Source organism: Pseudopodoces humilis, chromosome 2 (assembly GCF_049639895.1).
Source record: "Pseudopodoces humilis isolate 2021_Gansu_Grassland_sample_001 chromosome 2, ASM4963989v1, whole genome shotgun sequence".
In the NCBI taxonomy this organism is placed as follows: Eukaryota; Metazoa; Chordata; class Aves; order Passeriformes; family Paridae; genus Pseudopodoces; species Pseudopodoces humilis.
In genome coordinates, this window is record NC_142201.1 from 72,939,036 (window position 1) to 72,958,656 (window position 19,621).

General features: G+C 41.2%; 1 protein-coding gene across 1 annotated transcript; it reads right to left on the minus strand.

Annotated features, from left to right (window-relative positions):
• Positions 1–6,911: 6,911 nt before the first annotated feature.
• Positions 6,912–15,659, minus strand: RAB39A (RAB39A, member RAS oncogene family). Its single transcript, XM_005516235.2, has 2 exons — positions 15,337–15,659; positions 6,912–9,212 (listed from the first exon to the last, which is right to left on the minus strand). The coding sequence occupies exons 1-2, from the start codon at positions 15,657–15,659 to the stop codon at positions 8,786–8,788; spliced, it is 750 nt and encodes a 249-aa protein (XP_005516292.1). The 3' UTR covers positions 6,912–8,785.
• Positions 15,660–19,621: the final 3,962 nt, after the last annotated feature.

Sequence of the window (19,621 nt, forward strand, 5' to 3'; positions counted from 1 at the left end):
TGTAAGTTATCTGAAGGATGGGTGTCAGGAGGATGGACCAGGCTCTTCTCAGTGGTGCCCAGCAGTTGGGACAAGAGGCAATGGGCAGTTTCGTCTGAACATAAGGAAGAACTTGTGTGCTGTGAGGGTGACCAAGCGCTGGAACAGATTGCCCAGCAAAGCTGTGGAGTCTCCCTCACTGGAGAATTCAAGAACAGCCTGGACACAATCCTCTGCTCTAGGATGGCCCTGCTTGAGAGTGGGAGGTTGGACCAGATGACCCCCTGTGGTCCTTTCCAATCTGACCTGTTCTGTGAGTCTGTGATCACAGCATCTTCAGAGTAGGAAGGGACACACAAGGTTCGGCAGAGTCCAGCACAAGGGAATATTTAGTAGGAAAAGTTTGCATTTAGGCACCTTTTGAGAAGGATTTGGAAAATTTCAGAATTATATACAGAATCTCTCTTTTCTCTTAAAACATTTACCCTTTGCCTAAAAATTTACCTTGAAGAGAATTTCACCAATCTTTTCACGCAGGCTCAGAGCCCTGGGAGCTGATGATTCTTGTTCAACCTGGCCTACCCTGAGTCATTAGCATGGACAGCTACACCATTGGCCGCCAGGGATGGCAGTCCTCCCTTCGCCTCTCCTGGGGCACAGGATTTGAAGATAAATTCATATTGCAGAGGATAGGAACCCTGACGTGTAAGAAATCTGTAACAAAATATTTAAGAAATGTGTACACAGTTGTGAAAGTTTTGATAATGCTGACAAAATGTGGCCTGCAGCCTTATTAAATGAATAAATTATGATAGTCATATTAAGGCCTTCTTTTAATTGAGAAGTAAAAATAAGGTATTGAATAATCTCCTATTTTGACAAAGTTTCCAGATTCCAAATGCTCCAATTAGTTTATGATTTTTTTTCTTTGCTGTTCTTATATGTTTTATACTATCAATATTTAAGTATATAGTATTTATTGCACATATAATGGACACGGTTATACAGTTTTGCATATAATATATAATTATGCAATATAGATCTAATTGTATTATGCACTTTCCATTGCACATATATTCTACAACAGTGCTGAGGTTAGGAGGCCTCCAGCAGGGGCAGTAAAATGTGTGCATTGTGCATGTGTGCTTCAGCCTCTCCTCTGCCCAGTCTGTATGTAGGTACCAGAGGAGCTGAGATACAGAATATTCTGCAGGATGTGACACAGAGGCAGCCATTTCTAGGAGCCACTACTCTATGAAATGATTCATTCTCTTTTGCCCAAACCCTTAAAAAATGTGAGCATTTCCAATTATTTGATATTTTTTGTTGTTTTCATTTTCTATTAGTTTCTTTTTTAATATGTGTTTGCTATTAATGCCACAATTCAGTGATGTTTATAAACTACTTTTGATACATAGAGCCAGAAGATGAACTACTATAGAGAACTTCATCTCAGGTGCCTTTGATGCAAAGCTTAGAGTACTAAACTACAACACAGATCATTAGAATGCTATAACTGCAAATTTTGCTTAACCAACATTGAAGCAAAATTAAGTTGGGCAGTATTTTAAAATGCTATGTTTGAAAATGATGGATTTCTCTGTATTTGTACTTTTCATCCAAACTTACCAAACATTGCCACAAAAGATGTGGAAGTACCCAGGGTGCAGGACCACCAATGTACTTTTCATGGTCTGGTCTTTTCTGAGTCCCCTTAGGCACCTGGTAGACATTACGTAACATTCATGCTGCTGGCCTGGATGGGTCAGCAATGACTGCACTGAGAGTTCATGCCCAAATATGCTCTTGTGCAATAGTTATGAACAGGCTAGCCAAGGAATAAGGAGAACTTGAACATCTGAGAAGCAGAGAGACAAGGAAACACTGGTACTTTTTACTCATACTAAAAATAGTGTGCATCTCATTTTGCATTGTTGACACAATGGCTGTAATTGTTTGGTTCTTTTTTTTCCCGTGAAGATCTGTGCATGAATTTTCTGGGAAGTAGAGACATCTATGAGCCTTAAGGTTTTATAGTGTTTCAGTACCACTTCAGGGTGCTTTGACAGTGCTCAGTGTTATGCAATATTGTTTGATTTGCTTTAATTCTATTACAAATGGATTATTATTAAATTCTGCTAGTAATGAAGATATTAATTATTGATTGCTACTACATTGGCCTACAGTTTTAATCCTATGCATGGATTGTAAAAAGCAAGGGGAATGACAGTCCCAGACATGTTCACTGCTTCAAAGTGATTTGCAAGGAACAGCTCATTAAGATTTGGATGATCAGTGAAATAAATACCGTCATAATATTCTAGATGTCTTGGTGTGGACTGATTCCAGGCTTTGAATGAGTTGCATCAGAGAAACATATGTGTTTCTAAGATCTCTTCTAATGTCCTGAAAGGAGTAAGATGAACCAATAAGAGGAACACAGTTTCCTCTAATCTTCACTTAGTCCATGAAGGGAAAAAAACATGTGATGCTTAAATAGTCCATTTTAAACCCTTCTCCAATCCAACTAGTTATATTCAGTAGGGATACTAAAACTTACAGTTTTTCTTTCAGTGGGAAATTCTTGTTTATCACTGCTGTGGACTGTCACAATGACCTCATGCATAAAATGTGCCATGAGTCACCAAAGATAATCTTTTTGAAAGGGCAAGAATGCTCAGACATCTACCTGTAGCTGAAAAAAGAAGCACTGTCAGTGACCAGACTTCTCCTATGTTTGCTTCCATTTCAACAAGTAAGGAAACACTTTTGGTGTTTACTATCTGGGCTTCACATCACCTTTTCGATTAATAACAATGGCAGTCTGCAGAAATTGCTTGCATGTGGTAGTAGAGGTAGTAAAGCTGTTGCTGTTGCAAAGCGGCCCAAGGCTTTGGTCTCTTAGCATCACCAGAACCACCTATCCTGTGCATCTCAGTATGACCCCTTTGTTCTCACGCCAGCATTGTTCTTTAGCTTAAATAACCTCTCTCCCTGATGTTTGTTTTTCTCTGATGTATTTTTTAGACCACGGTGCTATTCCCTCATAGTTTCCTTGCTGGAAAACCTTACACTTTTTATCCTGAGTGTCACTGAGGATGGTGTGGGGTGGTGCAGAATGACTGTTTGCAGGCAGAACCTGCGGGAGGGTTTTTGTTGAGGCCAAATCCCTCCTGGGACACAGAGAAGCACATGGCATGCATTAGGCAGAATGTGGCCATTGTTCCTCACCCAAGCACGGAGTTTCGGAGAACTGCTGTGGGGAATTACATTTGATCTGCCAGTGTTTTTTGGACAGCTAGAAATTTACTGTTCCATTCACTATGTGCTTGGGGAGCTATAGCTGGCCTGTGAAGCACAGTAGAGTGAAAGAGGATACCAAAAGAAAAAATACGTTCTACTTTTCTGACACTTGTTCACATATGCATCTCTTTTTCAGTGCCCAATAAGCTTTGCCTCTCTTTTGTTATAAAAACTTCTCTGAGAATCAGACTCTTTTCTACAGAGAATTGGGCAGAGAAAAATCCCAATAAAATGAACTGTGCATTTCAATGGTCTGATTGATGGGATTTGTGTATTTAAAATTATGTCCTGGCATAGCTTTATGTTTAAAACACAACACAAGCTTCATGTCAGCAAAATTACTAAAACGATCTGCACAGAGAAGACTTTTCTCCCTGAATAGTATGCAGTAATTATTTTTGAATGACAAACTAATATAAATTATTACTAAATAGCTGAACTATTTCCTTGGCATTGAAAACTTAACCAAAATAGACAATTCTCGAAAGTGCTGCAGAGCAGTGCCAGCCCTGAAAGGCTTTTATTACTAAGATTATGACTGGAATATTTTCCACAATTCCTCCCCTCAGTTTTAGTACCTTAATACTTAGCAACTACCACTAAAATCTTCAACTATTGCCCTGCTCACTGTCAGACCTTGGTGCCAGATATGTCTTCTGACAGTCCCTTCCTGTAAAGAAACCACATGGAGGGGAAAGGTGAAAGGGGAAAAAGCCTGCAACATAGACATTTGCCTTTATGCAATGCAGACACTGTGCAGTGTAGACATACACCCAACTTTTCCTGTAGCTGTGCCACAGAGGTAACCTGTCCTTAGGGAGCGCTGGAGTTAGGGAATCAGGAGCCTGCATCTCTGTGCCAAATCCAGCTCCTTGGTGCTTTCTTTACATCCCACAGGTCCCACTGCAGTGATGGATATTTCTACGGGGACTTAAGGGCTCTGACCATGGTTAATCTCACTTCTTCCCCAGGGCTGTGCAGGGATGGAAGAAATTATATGTGTCCTCCTTCCACCCTTATCTTCTGCAGCCCTCTCCCTGGTGACTGACTTCATTGCTACAGGAGGCTCAGTTTGTCCTTCCACAATTTTCACGGAACAGGAAAACTCAGTTCTCATAGATTGCGCAGATTTGAAGCCACAGCAGTGAGGAACTGCAGTAATTGAACTATAGCTGAAATGCCCGTTTCTTTACCTAGACACTGGTTTTATTTACAATGCAGAGATTTTGGGCTTGCTACTTCTACTGTTACCTTTCTGTAGAAGCTCTTCAGCTGCAAGGTGAACCTTTGGCAGCCTGTGATCAGTTAGTCTCAGTTTGAGCTGCCCTTGTAGCCTGAGAGGCTGCTGGGGGCTGCTGTCAGCAGGCTCCCAGCACTGCTCCCAGGGAGCAGTCATCCCTCTGCTGGTTACACACTGAGCATCCAGCCCTGCATAACTCAGGCCTAGCCTAAAACATTCCTTGCTCTGAGAAGTAAATGAATTAAATACTTTCAAAGACAGTGATCCATTCCAGCAGCTCGGGATTGGGATTTTGAATTCCTCAGTTTGAGTTTAAATTAAGATTTTCCTAACGCTCCATAAAGAGCCTGCTACTCCAAATAGCCTCTGTGGGTGATGGGTGGTTCCTCTTTTAGAATTTTAATTTCATTCACTTATTTGCAAGATAGTCTCTAGACTCTGAGGAATGAGCAACACAAATTTTTGGTATTGACAATTGTTTTTTGATATTTAGTGATTTCCTAAACAGTCCACCATGTTTGTGGTAAGGTTCCATGCCCATGTAGAGAATAAGCCCTCAGCCTTCTTTCTTTTTCTTCAAGAATGAATAAAGGCTGCTGAAATTGCTGTGCCAGCTGTGTAAAAAACAAAGGTGGAGATTTCTCTGAGTGGGATCTTCAGTGTGGGGGAAAAAGCACTCTTCCTGGATGTTAATTATGTAAAAAGAGGGCAATGAAGCATGTACTCCCTAAGGGAGCTGAAATGCTCAGACTGAAATATCTGTGATCACAGTGCATCCACCCACCCTTGCTTTCAGACAGGCAGCTTGGGTACCAGTAACCATTCATCTGAGGCAGAAGGGATCTCAGCACAGGGCAGCACTGTGTGCCTGGGGGCTCAGTCAAGCTTGTATCATTTTCTGTGAGCACAAGACAGTCGCCAGTTTGAAGTTAGATCACTGAGTCTATTCCATACTGAAGGCATAAATGAACAAATCAAACATTTTCCACCTATAATCTTTTCCTTAGTTGATTCCTAAGGTATGAGGCTAGTTTCTGCTTCTTACATGGGACAGATACAATTATGAGCAAGCCAAAATATCTTAAGAATTCATGTGTAAAGTATTTTAATGAGTAGAGGAAGATATTTACTCTTTTTCATCAAACTTAAAATAAAAGCCATGAAAGTTTAAACATTTTAGGAGTGCAAAACAATACTTTCCATCCATTCATTTGCCAGGGCTATGAATCTAAGTAAAACCTTTGTCAAGTTTTTCTAGCATTTTCCATTTCCTATCTGGGATTTACCAAATCTTCATTTGCAAAGTTTGTGTTTTCTTATAAAATATTTTCTATTTTTTAAATTTGACTACCAAGTAAGATTTATCTGATTTCTGTAATTTCTGGGGATTAAATTCTGTTGTCAATATTCATGCTTCCTTGAGGGGAAAAAGAATATACATGCACTGAATTATAACCCATTCTACAGCTCATTCAAGCTGTTACTTACATATCATGTTGCTAAGCATCTGAAAAGAAAATTATGGATTTTGACAAATTATCTGTTTGTCAGACATTTCTATCAACTGCAAGTGTGTAGTGAGAAGATACAGTAGTGTTTTAATATATCATAAAGACAGACAATGTTTGAAAGTACATGTTAATCTACATTTTTAGGAATTACAAATAAGACAACTATGTGCACAGTACTTTAAAATGTAGTGAACTTCTCTTCTAGTTGCATTGCCAATACCAGTTCCTTACACAGTTGAATCTGGTTAAAAGCTCTATTCCCTGTGTAACAAATGTGACACCACAGGTACAACATTGACAACAGAGATTAAGGCTCTGTTCTGATTGTTTATTTCTCTGTGCATACCTCCCCTCCTACCCCTCTTCTCCCAATCCTTTTTCTCCCCAGTACAACCCATTTGTTTCATACCAAATGAAAATCTCACTAGCTCCAGAGTATTCAGGAAGAAAAATTTAAGATACAAGATTTTCATTTAAAAATAATGAAATATGCAATGAAATGTAAATTCACATCAATACCTGGCACTTATAAGGATGTTTTAATTTATTTTTTAAAATTATTGTTATTTGGGTGTCAGAAGAAACCAGTATCCACATCCCACAGTGCTAAACACTCACAGCCAGGTAGCACACAGAGGATAGAGTCCAGGACTGAAAATCATATAGACTTATTTGGTCTCAGCAGTTTGTGAATTTGAGGAAGAACAAACATCTCTATATTTGGATACAGAAGGTGAGGCGCAAAACCCACAAATGCATTGCTCAGAAACACACAGTGAACCAGTGGTAGGCTTTGGGTCTGTTGACTCCCCAGTCACTGATTTATTTAATTAAATAAATTGATTAAACAACAAAGAGATCTTCTGAGATGCACCTCTTATGATAAGGGAATCAGTGTCAAATTCACACAGCCTGATTCTGCACTACCTTTTGGCATCTGTAGTCATATTTAATTTGTAAAGAGGGCTTAGAATACCCTCCAAACAAAGTTGATTTGGTGTCAGTATATGTAGTTTAATAGAGAATCAGGCTCGCAGCAATTACTCTGTGGCATGCTGAGACTAGAATTAACTGTTCTATTTGCTAATGAATTAAGGCTGATTCCTGTTTATCTTAAGGCCTCTGTATCCTTCCATGATAGTGTAACTGTGCCTCAGTGCAAGTAAGACTCAGGCTTTAGAAAAGCTTAAACTTTTAAGCTTTTGAAGTCAATGATTTTAGTTCCCCTAAATATATGAAGTAACTGGAACCATACAACCTGCCTCATACTACAAAATGTTTGAAAAAGGATTGTAAAAGAGCATAAAAATAACCTGAGAGAAAACCAATCATATGCTTGTTGAAGAAGAAAATTAGATTAGATAGACTTGTTAGCTGATCTTGAAAAAGGAAAATTGTACATTAATAACACACTTTTATATGATGATAACTGGTTTGATGTTTGGTGGTTATGAGTATGCCAGATAAATTGTAGATGCTTATTAACTCTGGAGATCAACTCATCTTTTATACTACTACAATAAAATAGAAATAGATTTATTTGGTATTTACGTGCTAGACCTAGTTTGCATAAAGCTAGTGTGTGTTATATTCAGAGGAGTAGGAAGATGACTCCAAGCTCAGTCAAATGCTACATGATCACAGATTTCTCCTACTGTTGTTGTTATTAGAAGCTATTATGGGTTTCTTTCTTAGAACAGGAGTTCTCTAACTTGACTCTCTGTAGATGAGCATTTTTTTAGAACTTCTTTCCTCTCCAAATTTGTAACAGTTTTAAACAACAGTTTAACATTTGCTGGCTAAGAATAAAACTTAGCTCTATTCACATTTAAGGCCTGGGTTCCCATGGGTTGCAGCACTTTTTAACTTTTTTTACTTCTAGTTTGAAGTAGGTTTATTTCTTAAAGCTAATATGGAATTTGTTTGTGTAAATTAGCGTAATTCCATAGGCATCAGAGTGACAATGATAATTACCCAGCTGAGGATCTGGCCGCTGAAATGTAACTCCAGTGGTTGGGAAAGCTGTTTTGTATACAAATCAAATAACAGCTGGATCATATGTGATGTTATGTTTAGTTTCATTGGCAATTCAGAAAATATTTAATAGTAAATTCCATTGTTTCTATTCCCCATTTTTGTATACAAATAAATCATCTTTTCTAAAACATTCTTTTTCTTTAGTAAGGCTTGTATTCATTGTCATATCAAAAGCGTTCCCTATTGGAGCAATCTTTCAGTTTGCTTTCCTTACAGTTATCGTTATTATCAAATTCTACAGCATCCTAAACTTTAATGGTCATTAGCAACCCTGCGTTTGAGTAAAGAATCTCATTAAAAAAGTATAAGGTATAATATTTTCTTGTCCAAAGCTAAGGCAGGATGAACAAAAGTAACGAGCGCATCTGATCCTCATCTAACAAGATTTGATTTTAAACAGTATTCAAAATACAAAGCCCAAGCGAGGATATGGTCATGATGATTATTGCACTTTCTCAGTGTCTTGCTACAGAATTAGTTTCCCTTTAGCAATATATAACTTTTTTCATGAGACCACATGAAGTTATTGTACTCTGCAAAGAAAAAAAGCACTTAAAGTGTTATGGATTATAACCTAGACAGAGGGATACAAAACCAAATTACTGTTCTATGATTCAGCTATGCCATGATCTAATATTGTTTCAAAATTATTTTTCTGTCATTTAGATTGGCATCATCTTCTAAACACCCCATGGGCTCTTTGGCATGCTACAACTCAGCAGATGCATTGTCTCCTGGGCTTTACAGCTTCTTCTGATGAATGTACAACATTTGGAACAAAGCCGCTTTTGACACCTTCCCATCCATCTTGTATTGAGATTTCTCCATTTTTTACAAGTTCATAGATGTCTCGTGTAAGAATTGTAAAGGACTCTTCAACATTTGTGGCGTCTTTTGCTGAAGTTTCTATATATTTCATACCACAGTCAGATGACAGTTTTTCAGCTTCTTCTCTTGTAACCTCGCGCTGTGACACTAAGTCACATTTGTGTCCTACTAACAGGAACACAATCTGAAAGGGCTGCACGTGCATTTTTGCTTCTTCCAGCCAGTCCTTCACATGTTCAAAAGATCGTCGATTTGTGATGTCAAATACTAGCAGGCCACCCACAGAATTGCGATAATAAGAGCGTGTTATTGACCTGTGAAGGAAAGAAAAAAAGAAAAAGGAAAATTAAAATGCATTTTCACCTTATTCATAAAGTGATTTTTTTTTTCCATATGGCAATGAGTTTTTATCTTTTATAAGTTTTATTAAATAACTTTCCTTTTTTAAAGCTGATTGAAATTTATAATTTATCTACTAGACTACTATTTTTTTTCCTACATTCAAAATTTACTTTCTAATCATTCCTGAACCAAACAAGGTTGGGTAAAATACTGAATGAATATCTAGGGCAAATATTGAATGCTGAATTATTCTGTAAAGTGGTCTTTATTAGCAAACTGTGGTACATATTCACAGAAGAAAAGATATATACCTTTGGTGTAAAGTCTGAGTCCTTCAGCTTCATATAAACATGCACTTTTTTCTGTTCAATTATTTCAGACTGAAATATGTACACATATATCAAGAAACTTGGAGCCCAAACTTGCCAATGTTCAAGCATATCCTTTTGCATTCCTTGCAGAAACATTCTTTAAAATAATGTTTATATAGATAACCATAAGTCTTTGTGCTTGTAGAAGTCAACAGGTAGCAGGCAGAGAAAGGAAACTCCCTGAACAAAACTGTCCAGAAGTTTTTAGTGAGCTGGGCAAATACACACTTATTACAGGCAAGGGACACATCTACCCCCAGCATCTCTCTCACACAGAGGTTCAAAAGCTCTTTATATTTTATAAATTTACAATTTTTTGGCATGAGGGCTGGCAAGAGTAATTTTCTACTTTTGAGCCCTCAAAGCTCCAGAACATTCACTGGAAGGAATTTTGGATGTTGGAATATCTTCTCCTGGTTGAAAAAAAAAAATAATGTGCTCTACAATAAGGGAAAAAAAATTACAATGTAGAGAGAGAGTGAAAGATACAGGAACTAAACAATTATTTTAAGTCTCTAATCATGAGCAGCAGGAGAGAATGAAGAATGAGTGAGAAGAGATATTTTAAAGGACATGCTACCAAGGAATGTACACAAGCACTTCTTGCTGGCATAAATATATAACTAGTGTATATATAAGTATTCTACAAATGAAATGAGAAGCACAGTCCTTAAACAGTAATTATTTGAAATCGTAATCTAAGCTAAAAATTAATTCCATTTACTCTCATGAAAAGGATGCTGATGCCAAAATCTCAAAACTTTAGGAAGCAGGATGAGCTGTATAAAATAGCACAACTTTCTATAACAGTGGCTCCCTCCAATTCTCAGTTCATCACATTTCTTATAGTTTTTGATAACAATCTGAACACAGAGGTATGATTAGCAGCAATAGTCTTACTACAGATATGTAAGTGCACAGATAAAGAAGATTTCGATTTCTTTGCATATCTAAACTCATTTAGCCACAGTAAATAGCATTTTAAATGGTTTTATTTAGGTAAGAGGGAGGGACTGTTTCTCCTAATGCTTGGAAAGATCTTTTCTACATTCCCAGTAACAGAGTCCATGCAGTGTCTCTCTGAATGTGAAGACAACAGGATCTTAAACTTAGATTAATTCAAAATGCATGGATATGAAAAATGGCACACTGTTTCACAAAATTGTTTAAGACCATAAGTGAGGGGTGTCACATTTTGTGAAGTATTAAATATAAGTGCCATAAGGATCTCTTTCTGATTTTCTTAACCACTTTTTCCCTCTAGAGTGTGTGGAAACACAAATGAAGGCAGAAAAATAATTCAGGTACTTCTAGTAAGAGCAAATGTGGATGACAAAAATGGGATTTGATATGGAGAAGTGAAAGCTAATACACCCTACTTTCATTAAAAAAAAAAACCAAAACAAAAAACCCAAACAACCCTGCCCCCACCCCAAACCTTGAAAACAAAGAAATGTGTTAGCCAGGAAAGAAAGTAGGTTACTATTGAAAATGCAATGTGTCATCTGCCAAGTATTTCTATATAAAAAGATGTTATATCATGTGTCTATGAACTAGAATACTGAAACACAGCTCTCTGTGTGCTTTTGGGTGCTTATACACAGCAGTCAGTACTCTCATCTCTTGCAAGTCCCTTCTGCAGAAAAGTGTTAATTTACAGTAGTTGATGATCTAAGCCATTATATTGAATTATGTGTATGTATTGCTTTTAATGGAGATGACTAAAAAGTGTCCTGTAACTTTGTGCTGTACATCACAAAAACTGGGTGAATATATTGGAGAGACAACAGTATTTTTTCTGTACTTCTCATATGTATAATTTGAAACCAGTTTGCTCATTACCAAAAAAAAAAAAAAAAAAAAAAGGTGTAACAGAGGGGCTTTACAAAACAGCAGCTCAAGAAACAAAGCAATACAAAATTTTTAAAGAAATGTTCATACAAACAATATCATGTTATGTGGTTTTCTAAAATCAGAGAAAAGCATAGAACCACAGAGTATTTTAGGCTGTGAAGAATCTTTAAGATCACTGACTATGATTGTTAACTCAGCACTGCACAGTCCACCACTACCACTTCCTTGAGTTGACACACCTGCAAATCTTTTAAATAACTTCAGGGATGGTGATGCCACCACTTCTCCACACAACCTGTCCCAGTGGTTTTACACTTCATGAGCCAGCAGTGTCCCGGCAGCCAGGGGGGCCAACCCTGTCCTGGGGGGCATCAGGCACAGCATCACAGCCGGGCAAGGGAGGGGATTGTCCTGCTCTGCTCTGAGCTGGGGCGGCCTCACCTCAGTGCTGGGGGCAGTTCTGGGTACCATGATGTAAGAAAGACATTAAACTATTGGAGAGTGTCCAAAGGAAGGCAATGAAGATGGTGAAGGGACTGGAGAAGCTCTGTGAGGAACGGCTGAGGTCACTTGGTCTGTTCAGCCTGGAGGAGACTGGGGGGAGACCTCATTGCAGTCTGCAGCTTCCTTGTGAGGGGAAGAGGAGGGGCAGGCACTGATCTCTGTGGTGACCAGTGACAGGACCCAAGGGAATGGCCTCAGGTTGTGTCAGGGGGGGTTTAGGCTGGATATTAGGGAAAGGCTCTTCACCCAGAGGGTGTTTGGGCACTGGGACAGGCTCTCCAGGGAAGTGGTCACTGCACCAGCCTGACAGAGTTCAAGAAGAACTAGGACTATGTTCTCCAGCACATAGCGTAATTCTTGGGGTCATGCTGTGCAGGGACAGGAGTTGGACTTTGGTGATCTGCGTGGGTCACTTCCAACTCAGGATATTCTATGATTCTACGATTCTTTGTATAATCACATCAGAGTATGGCTTCAGGGAGGCTTTAAATCAGCTACAGTGTTTATTTTTTATTATGGTCTTACTGATCTTTACCAGATGAACCAAACTTTCACTAAAAGCTTTATCTAATTTTGAAGAGTTATTTTTATGCTATGACTAAAGACTACATTGTAATGGTATTAATTTTGAAAATACATATTGCTTACTGAAAAAGAGTAGGACAGTGTGTTATTTTCAAAATGAACTAGAAACAGAATGTATCTAATATCCTGGCTTACTAAAAAGTGTGTTAATGGAAGCATCCCCACAATATTTTGCCCCTGCTGAAATGAACTCTCAGTCTTAGCACCACTACTGAGTATTTTATTGCATTGGAGGTTTAATGATTTAAATGTATTATTGGATTTAAATACGGAAAAATTAAACAAACAAAAAACATAGCAAGGTAGATGATGCAAAACACACACAAACCAGCAGATTGCTCTAAATGACTGATCTGAAGATAGAAAGAAACTGAGGATGTGCCCTTCATTTACATTAATCTGCATTACAGACCTGAGTCTATACTAAGCAAGTCTGTAGGTTCTTGTTCTAGTAAGATGCTAAAGATGTTACTGATTATGTTGTTACTGTTCATGTGGCACCTCAGACAATGGGAGATTCTGCTTAGTGATGCCTGACTGATGTCAAAATAAATATATTCAATAGCTGCTATTTCAGGGCATGTTAAAAACAATTTCTAAGTCAATGCATGAAATCCAGTTCAAATACAGAATCATCAATGAACTAGAGACATGTAAGAATATTTCACAAATAATTCCCCCAAGGAAGTACATGACATCTTTCAGGAGAGTGTGATGGCAGGTGTGTCACACCTTCCTTTTCCCCTGGGAATGCCCCTAATGCCTGGGACCAAAAGAAGGGGGTTATTATGCAGCCAGTAGTTTGTCCTGCATGCAGGAAACTCCTCAGGGAGCTTTAAAGACAGGTTTTACCTCCCTGAAAATCCCAATGCAAGTGAGCCAGAGCAGAACTGGAAATCAGAAGTGAAAACTGCTTGGTGTTCCCCAGTATAAGATAATTTCTTGGAATAATTAGCTCTTTCCTAAGATCTCTTTGCTTGTGATTGGTAGTGTTCTCCATTAGCAGAGAACAGAATGCAACATTGTAACCTGTCATGTAATGTAGTAAAATATTTACAATTTATTTGACTAAATGTTAACCAGACCATACAATAAACACTATGACATTTAGTGCACCAACCAACAAGAAACTCTTATCAGAAAAACAAGTGCAAATATTTAAAACTTTCTTCAGATTGTATCTTCTGAGTGTTAGAAAAAACACAGAGGTGAATTTAAGAGCAGCTGACTGCATGACTCATCAGTGTATATCCCCTGAGCATTCTGGGGTTAAAGGATTGCCATCATTTGATTTTAAATGTATGCAAGATTCTGCCCATTTGCATTTCTTTCAGTTGAGTGTCCTGTCATTGGCCATCCTGGCTATTTGACAGCAAATTCAAAATAAAGAGATTATACACTCTTAGTGACTTATTTACAAGTATTCTACATTCAGTTTGGAAGGCACAAAGAAGGTAAGAAATGCTAAGAGCTTTCCATTAACATTGTTAATTTCTTGAATAACCCTTCAGAAGCCTACTTGCAAAAATACATCTGAAATTGTGACCCATGCAAGGCCAGGAAAGTTGTTTGTTGTTTCACTCTAATGCTTATTATAAAGAAAAAAAAAGTTGTTGTCGTTCCCCAGTTTAACAGTGCAGTCCCACTTCTTCAGCTGGGTGTAGGAATCTGCACAACCGTTGACAGGGAAGAAGACAGGGAGTACAGAGGAATTGATTCTGGCCAGTGAAGGGGCCCATTTCAATCCTCCTGCTAGAATTCCAGTAACAACAGGTGTGTTGGTCTGGTACATGGAGATAGCTTATGCGTTTCCCGAACGGTGAATTCATATCTATTGGATCCCAAATCCGAACTAAAATCCATGCACGATTTACCTAAAGTGGCAAGCACTACACATACAACAGAGACACAAGAGTGAGCGACAGTATCAACTCGTAGAGAGGGAAATGGCTGAGACTCTTCTGGGAGTGGAAAAGAGGGTGGTTTTGCTACTGTTTGTAACAGAGGGGAGAAAGATTTAATACTCAGTGCAGCATTTGAGCTAGATTAGCTACATTATAAATGGTAGCAGCTATCAGTGAAGACTCCTGGCAACAATCAGTGCACAGCAGGTGCAGACGGCAAATAAAACACTGGTAAGGGACTGTAGCTGGCTGTACTGGTGCAGACAGTGCTGCTGTTCTGGAAGGAGGAGGAGCTGGGAGGTGGCCTGGTCACCAGATTGCACAGGAGAGTTAATGGCAGAGTGAAATACTGCAGGGGAGGATGAGTTCGGAGGTGATGACAAAGTAAGAAATGAAGTAAAAAATGCAGAATTAGACAGAGGCCTCTTGCAGCAAAGAAAGAAAAAACGTGGAGGAGGGATTGCTACGTTAGGTCCAGGACTTCAGGGGAAAAATGACGAGGGAAGAAGAAACAGGACAAAGCCACTTGTTACCCTTTAGTGAGAGCTGAGAGGAGAAGGGTAGCTGTTCCGTGGTGTGTCTGAAGGGAAAGGGTGGGGAAGGAAACTCCTGGGAAGGAACCTGTGGGTAGTGGGGCAAGAGGGATGGTGGGCCACAGGGCTAGGACCACTGTCAGACAATGGGGTGGAGGACTGTTTGGGGCACAGCAACCAAATGGGTGCAGGGAAATGTGCTGGGGGGCAAGGCAAAGTCATTGCGACCGGACACGTGTCGGACGAGGAGGGTACAGGCCCGGGAGGGCAGCAGGGTGTGCCCGGAGGTAGGCAGGTTTGGGGAGCGGGCGGGAGGGGGTGTGGGTAAGATCCCAGGTCCTGTACCTGAACCGCTCCTGCCCCGCCGTGTCCCAGAGCTGCAGCTTGACCCTCTTGCCGGGCTCGATCTCCACCAGCCGGGAGAAGAAGTCCACCCCCACGGTGGGGTCGGAGTGCAGCGGCCCCGGGAAGCGGCCCTCGGTGAAGCGGTGCAAGAGGCAGGACTTGCCCACGGTGGAGTCGCCCAGCACGATCAGCCGGAACTGGTAGATCCAGATCGCCGCGTCCATGGCGGCCCCGGCCTGGCCCGGCTCCGCCTTGGGGCTTTTCCTGGGGCTCCTGCGCGGCCGGTGCCTGCACCGCGCCCCGATCGCCCCCACGCCCGGCATCGGCGCGGCGGGCGGGCGGCGGCCGGCGCCGCGCGGGGCCCCGGGGGGCCCCCCTCCGGCGGGGCAGGCCGGAGCCCCCGCCGCTCCGGGCGGGGGCCGACAGCCGGGTACCCCCGCTCCGCTCCCGGGGCTCCGCGCCGCGGTCCCCGCCGGCTGCCCGGGCGGGGCGGGGCGGGGCGGGCGCTGTCCCTTCAGCACCGCGCTGCCCCGCTCCGGCCGCGGCTCCCAGCCCACGCTGCCCCGGCTGCTCCCGCGGCTCCCGATGCTCCCGATGCTCCCGATGTTCCCGCTGCCTCGGCCCTGCCGGCGCCGCCGGTGCGCGCTGGGGCCGCCTCCGCCGCCCGCTGGGCGGTGGCGCGTCCGAGCCGCCCGCCGGGGCCGCCCTCCCACCGTGCCGTCATGTGCGCGGCCAGACGGGCCCTCCTCCGCCGCACCGAGCCCGGGGAACGCTGCCCCGGGGCCACAGCCCGTGCCCAGCTCCCCCCGCGGGCAACAAGTGCAGGGCTGGGCCGGGGGAAGGGAGACGCGCCAGGCCGACATGGAAAACCGTGGGAGAGAGACAGTTAAAGCATGACTTTTGCAAAGAAATTGGGAGCAGAAAGGAAATACTGGGGGAGGTGTGAAGGAACCAGATCGGCAGGTGGAAAAGGAACACGGACCTGGAAAGGAAGGTGTCCGGTGGGGTGGGAGCTGGGCAGGTCAACAGATAGAGAGGAACAAATGCCAGATTGTAATGATATACTGGGAAAGTGGCAAAAGGGAAAAGGAGAGTTAGCAATCTAGATATGCCCAGAGAGAATCGTTCAAACTGCCTAGAGAAAGGACATAATACTGGAAATGACAGGGACATACACTCTTCATTTCCCAGTGGAACAAACTGCTTGTATTTGGCCTTGGTGAAAGCGCCTTTACCCAAAGTCATAGAAGAATTGTGTTAGAAGGGATTCCCGCGTCAGAGAAATTTCTTTGCCCTCCTGGGATCTTCAGCTGACTATCATGTTATGATAAATCTGCTGAGCAATAGATTCCTCAGATTTCTTTTAAGTCTCAAAACCACATGGGATAACACACACTAATAGTTCTCAGATGGCTGGTAAGGGCATTAGAGCCAAATAAAAGGAAATTGTTGGACTTCTGGTAAACAGAATTGCATCAGCTTCTTCTGTAGTTTGGGCTGGGGTGAGGAAGCCATGGGCAGTGAGCCTGAAAACCCAACTGAGTAGGCTGGGACAGCTGGGAAGCAGGTTGTTGCTGGCAGAAGGTCAGCAGCAAGTGGATACTGGTATGAATAGGCACTTTGACAGTGAAAAGGACAGGGAGAGAAGGGTGACTTTTTTTTCCACTTCCCAAAATGAGTTTGTCTGGGATATGAATGGGTGGCTGGCCCTGGGAAGCAGATCCAGGTGACTCCAGAACCTTCCAGCAAAGATGTGGCCCAGCAGTCCAGAAGCTGTAAAAGTCCCAGCCAGGAGCTTCCAGAGGGTCTTATCTTGCTATGCATGCTGAGCTGAAGCTACACCATCCACCTGCCCCAAGAATCTCTTCTCTCCAGGGACCTTTCAGGCTGTCCAGTCAGTCCCTGGGACACTGGGATTCTGTGTCTGCATGTATCTCTGAGTGTTTTCCCTTCTGGCTCCTGTACATTTCTCCCTCGTACTTTCACCAGCTCTTCTCAAAACCAATTGAACATAGCTTGTACCTGACTAGTTGTTCCTTTAAGTAGCAATTAAAATAAAACTGTGTTAATAATGGTAATGATAAATGAACCCTCAAAGCTGAAATCAGTAAAATTCTTGCAGTTCTTCATGGGACATGATTACAGGTGATTCCTGGGAATCTTTCCTAAGTGTTCTGGAAAAAGTGGCACTTATATACAAGTATTCACATATGAAACACAGGCTCAAGGTACATGATATCAGTAGCTCTGATACTTGCCAAATGTGAATACTGAAAAATTCAAGTGGACTTTGTTCACTGTATAATACCTAGATCAGATGCACAGCAGATTGCTATCCTTTGCACATCTGGGCTGGAAAAACCCCACACTAATGAGTTACACAGCTCATTTAATTCCTAACGGGTGAGTAAAGTCAATTTGCAGAGGGCATTTACAGTTGAGCAAAATATGTCTCCAAATATTATCAGGCTTCCACAGTCTGGTCTGTCTAGCTAAGCTTGTCATTGCAGAAAGGCTGTGGTATATACATATCTAAAACAAAATCTTATCTCTTAATTTGTAATCTTTTGAGTGTCATGTGATAAATGCTACCTAAACCTGCATTTGTATTGTCTGTTTTGAAGTGAACATGGTGGGTGAATTTTATATCCAAGTCATTCCATTTTTATTAATTTACCAGTGAGTACAGAGGCCCTGACAACATGCAGTTCTCACAAGGGTCTCAGACCAGCAGTCAAAAGAAGCAATCAGAAACTGCTGTTTTGAGGAGCTGGGATGGTTAGATCTGAGTGGTTAAAGCAGCAACACAAATCTGACTTTCCTTCAGACAGTTTCTACCATTTGTGCATTGGCAGCTTCAATCTGTTCTTCCCAGGGATGGTAAGTCAAAGCCTTAATTCTGTGAAATAATAAAAGAGCCAAACAACCCCAGACTTCCAAATCCTCTCCATTATTACCATTATGACTGCACTAAACTTCAAACTCTGGATGTTTCAATCTAAAAATTCCTCATTTCTTGTTAGATTTTTGGCCTGGCATGGACTTTTTTTTTTTCCAGTGTTGGTAACTGGGTAGGTGACTACCCAGATCACAGCACTCCTGAACAATGTGCTCATGAGCTTACATAGAAGTTTAGAGAAACAGATCAATGCAATTTATTTTAACCCCAGACAGCCTGTGGCTGCTGCCTTCTGCTGCCACCCAAGGACCTAAGAGAACTGAGGGACCAGTCTGGAACCAAGATGCCATCCATGCCTGTTTTAATTGCCTAGGCTCTTAGTCTGGAGGCTGATACAGCTGTTCATTTTTTCACAGACCAAGTTTCAATAGATGAAAACCTATAGATTTTTTTTTTTCCCTGCAAACTCTTTTCTTTTGACAGAGTAGTACTGGAGGTAGGATACTCCCTACCAATGAGCAGTGACTTTCCTTCCTCTAAGATGTCATCAAGCCAGCTGGGTTTCACATGATGATGGGAAGGACATTTCTTAAATGTCAACCTCTTAGAAGACGTCCCTGTTTTATGAGGGTGTTCCTTATGTTGTTGAAATAAATATGTGCATTAAAAAACATTGTACGAACCTCAGGAATAAAACAACTTTCCCAACTGAGTGATCTGAATCCATGAATGGACTTATGAAAAAATAAATAAATATCTAAATAAATAAATACCTACATACAGGTCCACTTTGTGAGGCATTTAAATGGCTCTTGAGATGATGCAAGTGAAACTACTCCACAGCTGAATTAACTCACAGAGGCAGTTTCAGTGAAGAACAGGAACACCCATCTGGGACAAGAAAAACTTCTCCTAACTGTTCAGACCTGATCTTCCAGAAGTACCTACAACATAATTTCAAAGACAAGCCTGGGGAAAAAGAAAATGCTTTACTTAACAGAGTATTAAAAATCAAGGACTGGGTATTTACTCAACAAAAGCTTCATAGCCATTAGATATTTTTATACTTTTTCTCACATCTCATCAACTCCTAAGCCCTCTGTGTTCTACACTGGTTAACAGTGTGCCCTGAAGTACAGGGCCATCATTGTCTCATCCCTCTTGGCCAACTATCTCCTCCCACAAAATGTTAGGAATATTATGTCATACTCAGAGCAATGACTCACATCTTGATCTTTGCTGTGCCTACATAAGATGTCCTACGAGAAGTGTATTTTCCTCTCAAACATCCATGTATTCCATGAGTAACAGAAGGTATCTAGCTCTGAAAATCTTGCCATTTTAGACATCTAAGATGACATCTTAAACAGCCACAGTTACAGAAGC

What these genes read in the sequence shown, in the direction of transcription:
- RAB39A (XM_005516235.2), bottom strand. Translation starts at nt 15,659, where the DNA reads ATGCCGGGCGTGGGGGCGATCGGGGCGCGGTGCAGGCACCGGCCGCGC. An exon ending in GCGGGGCAGGAGCGGTTCAG is followed by an intron (nt 9,213 to 15,336) that starts GTACAGGACCTG and finishes TTTCCTTCACAG; the next exon opens with GTCAATAACACGCTCTTATT.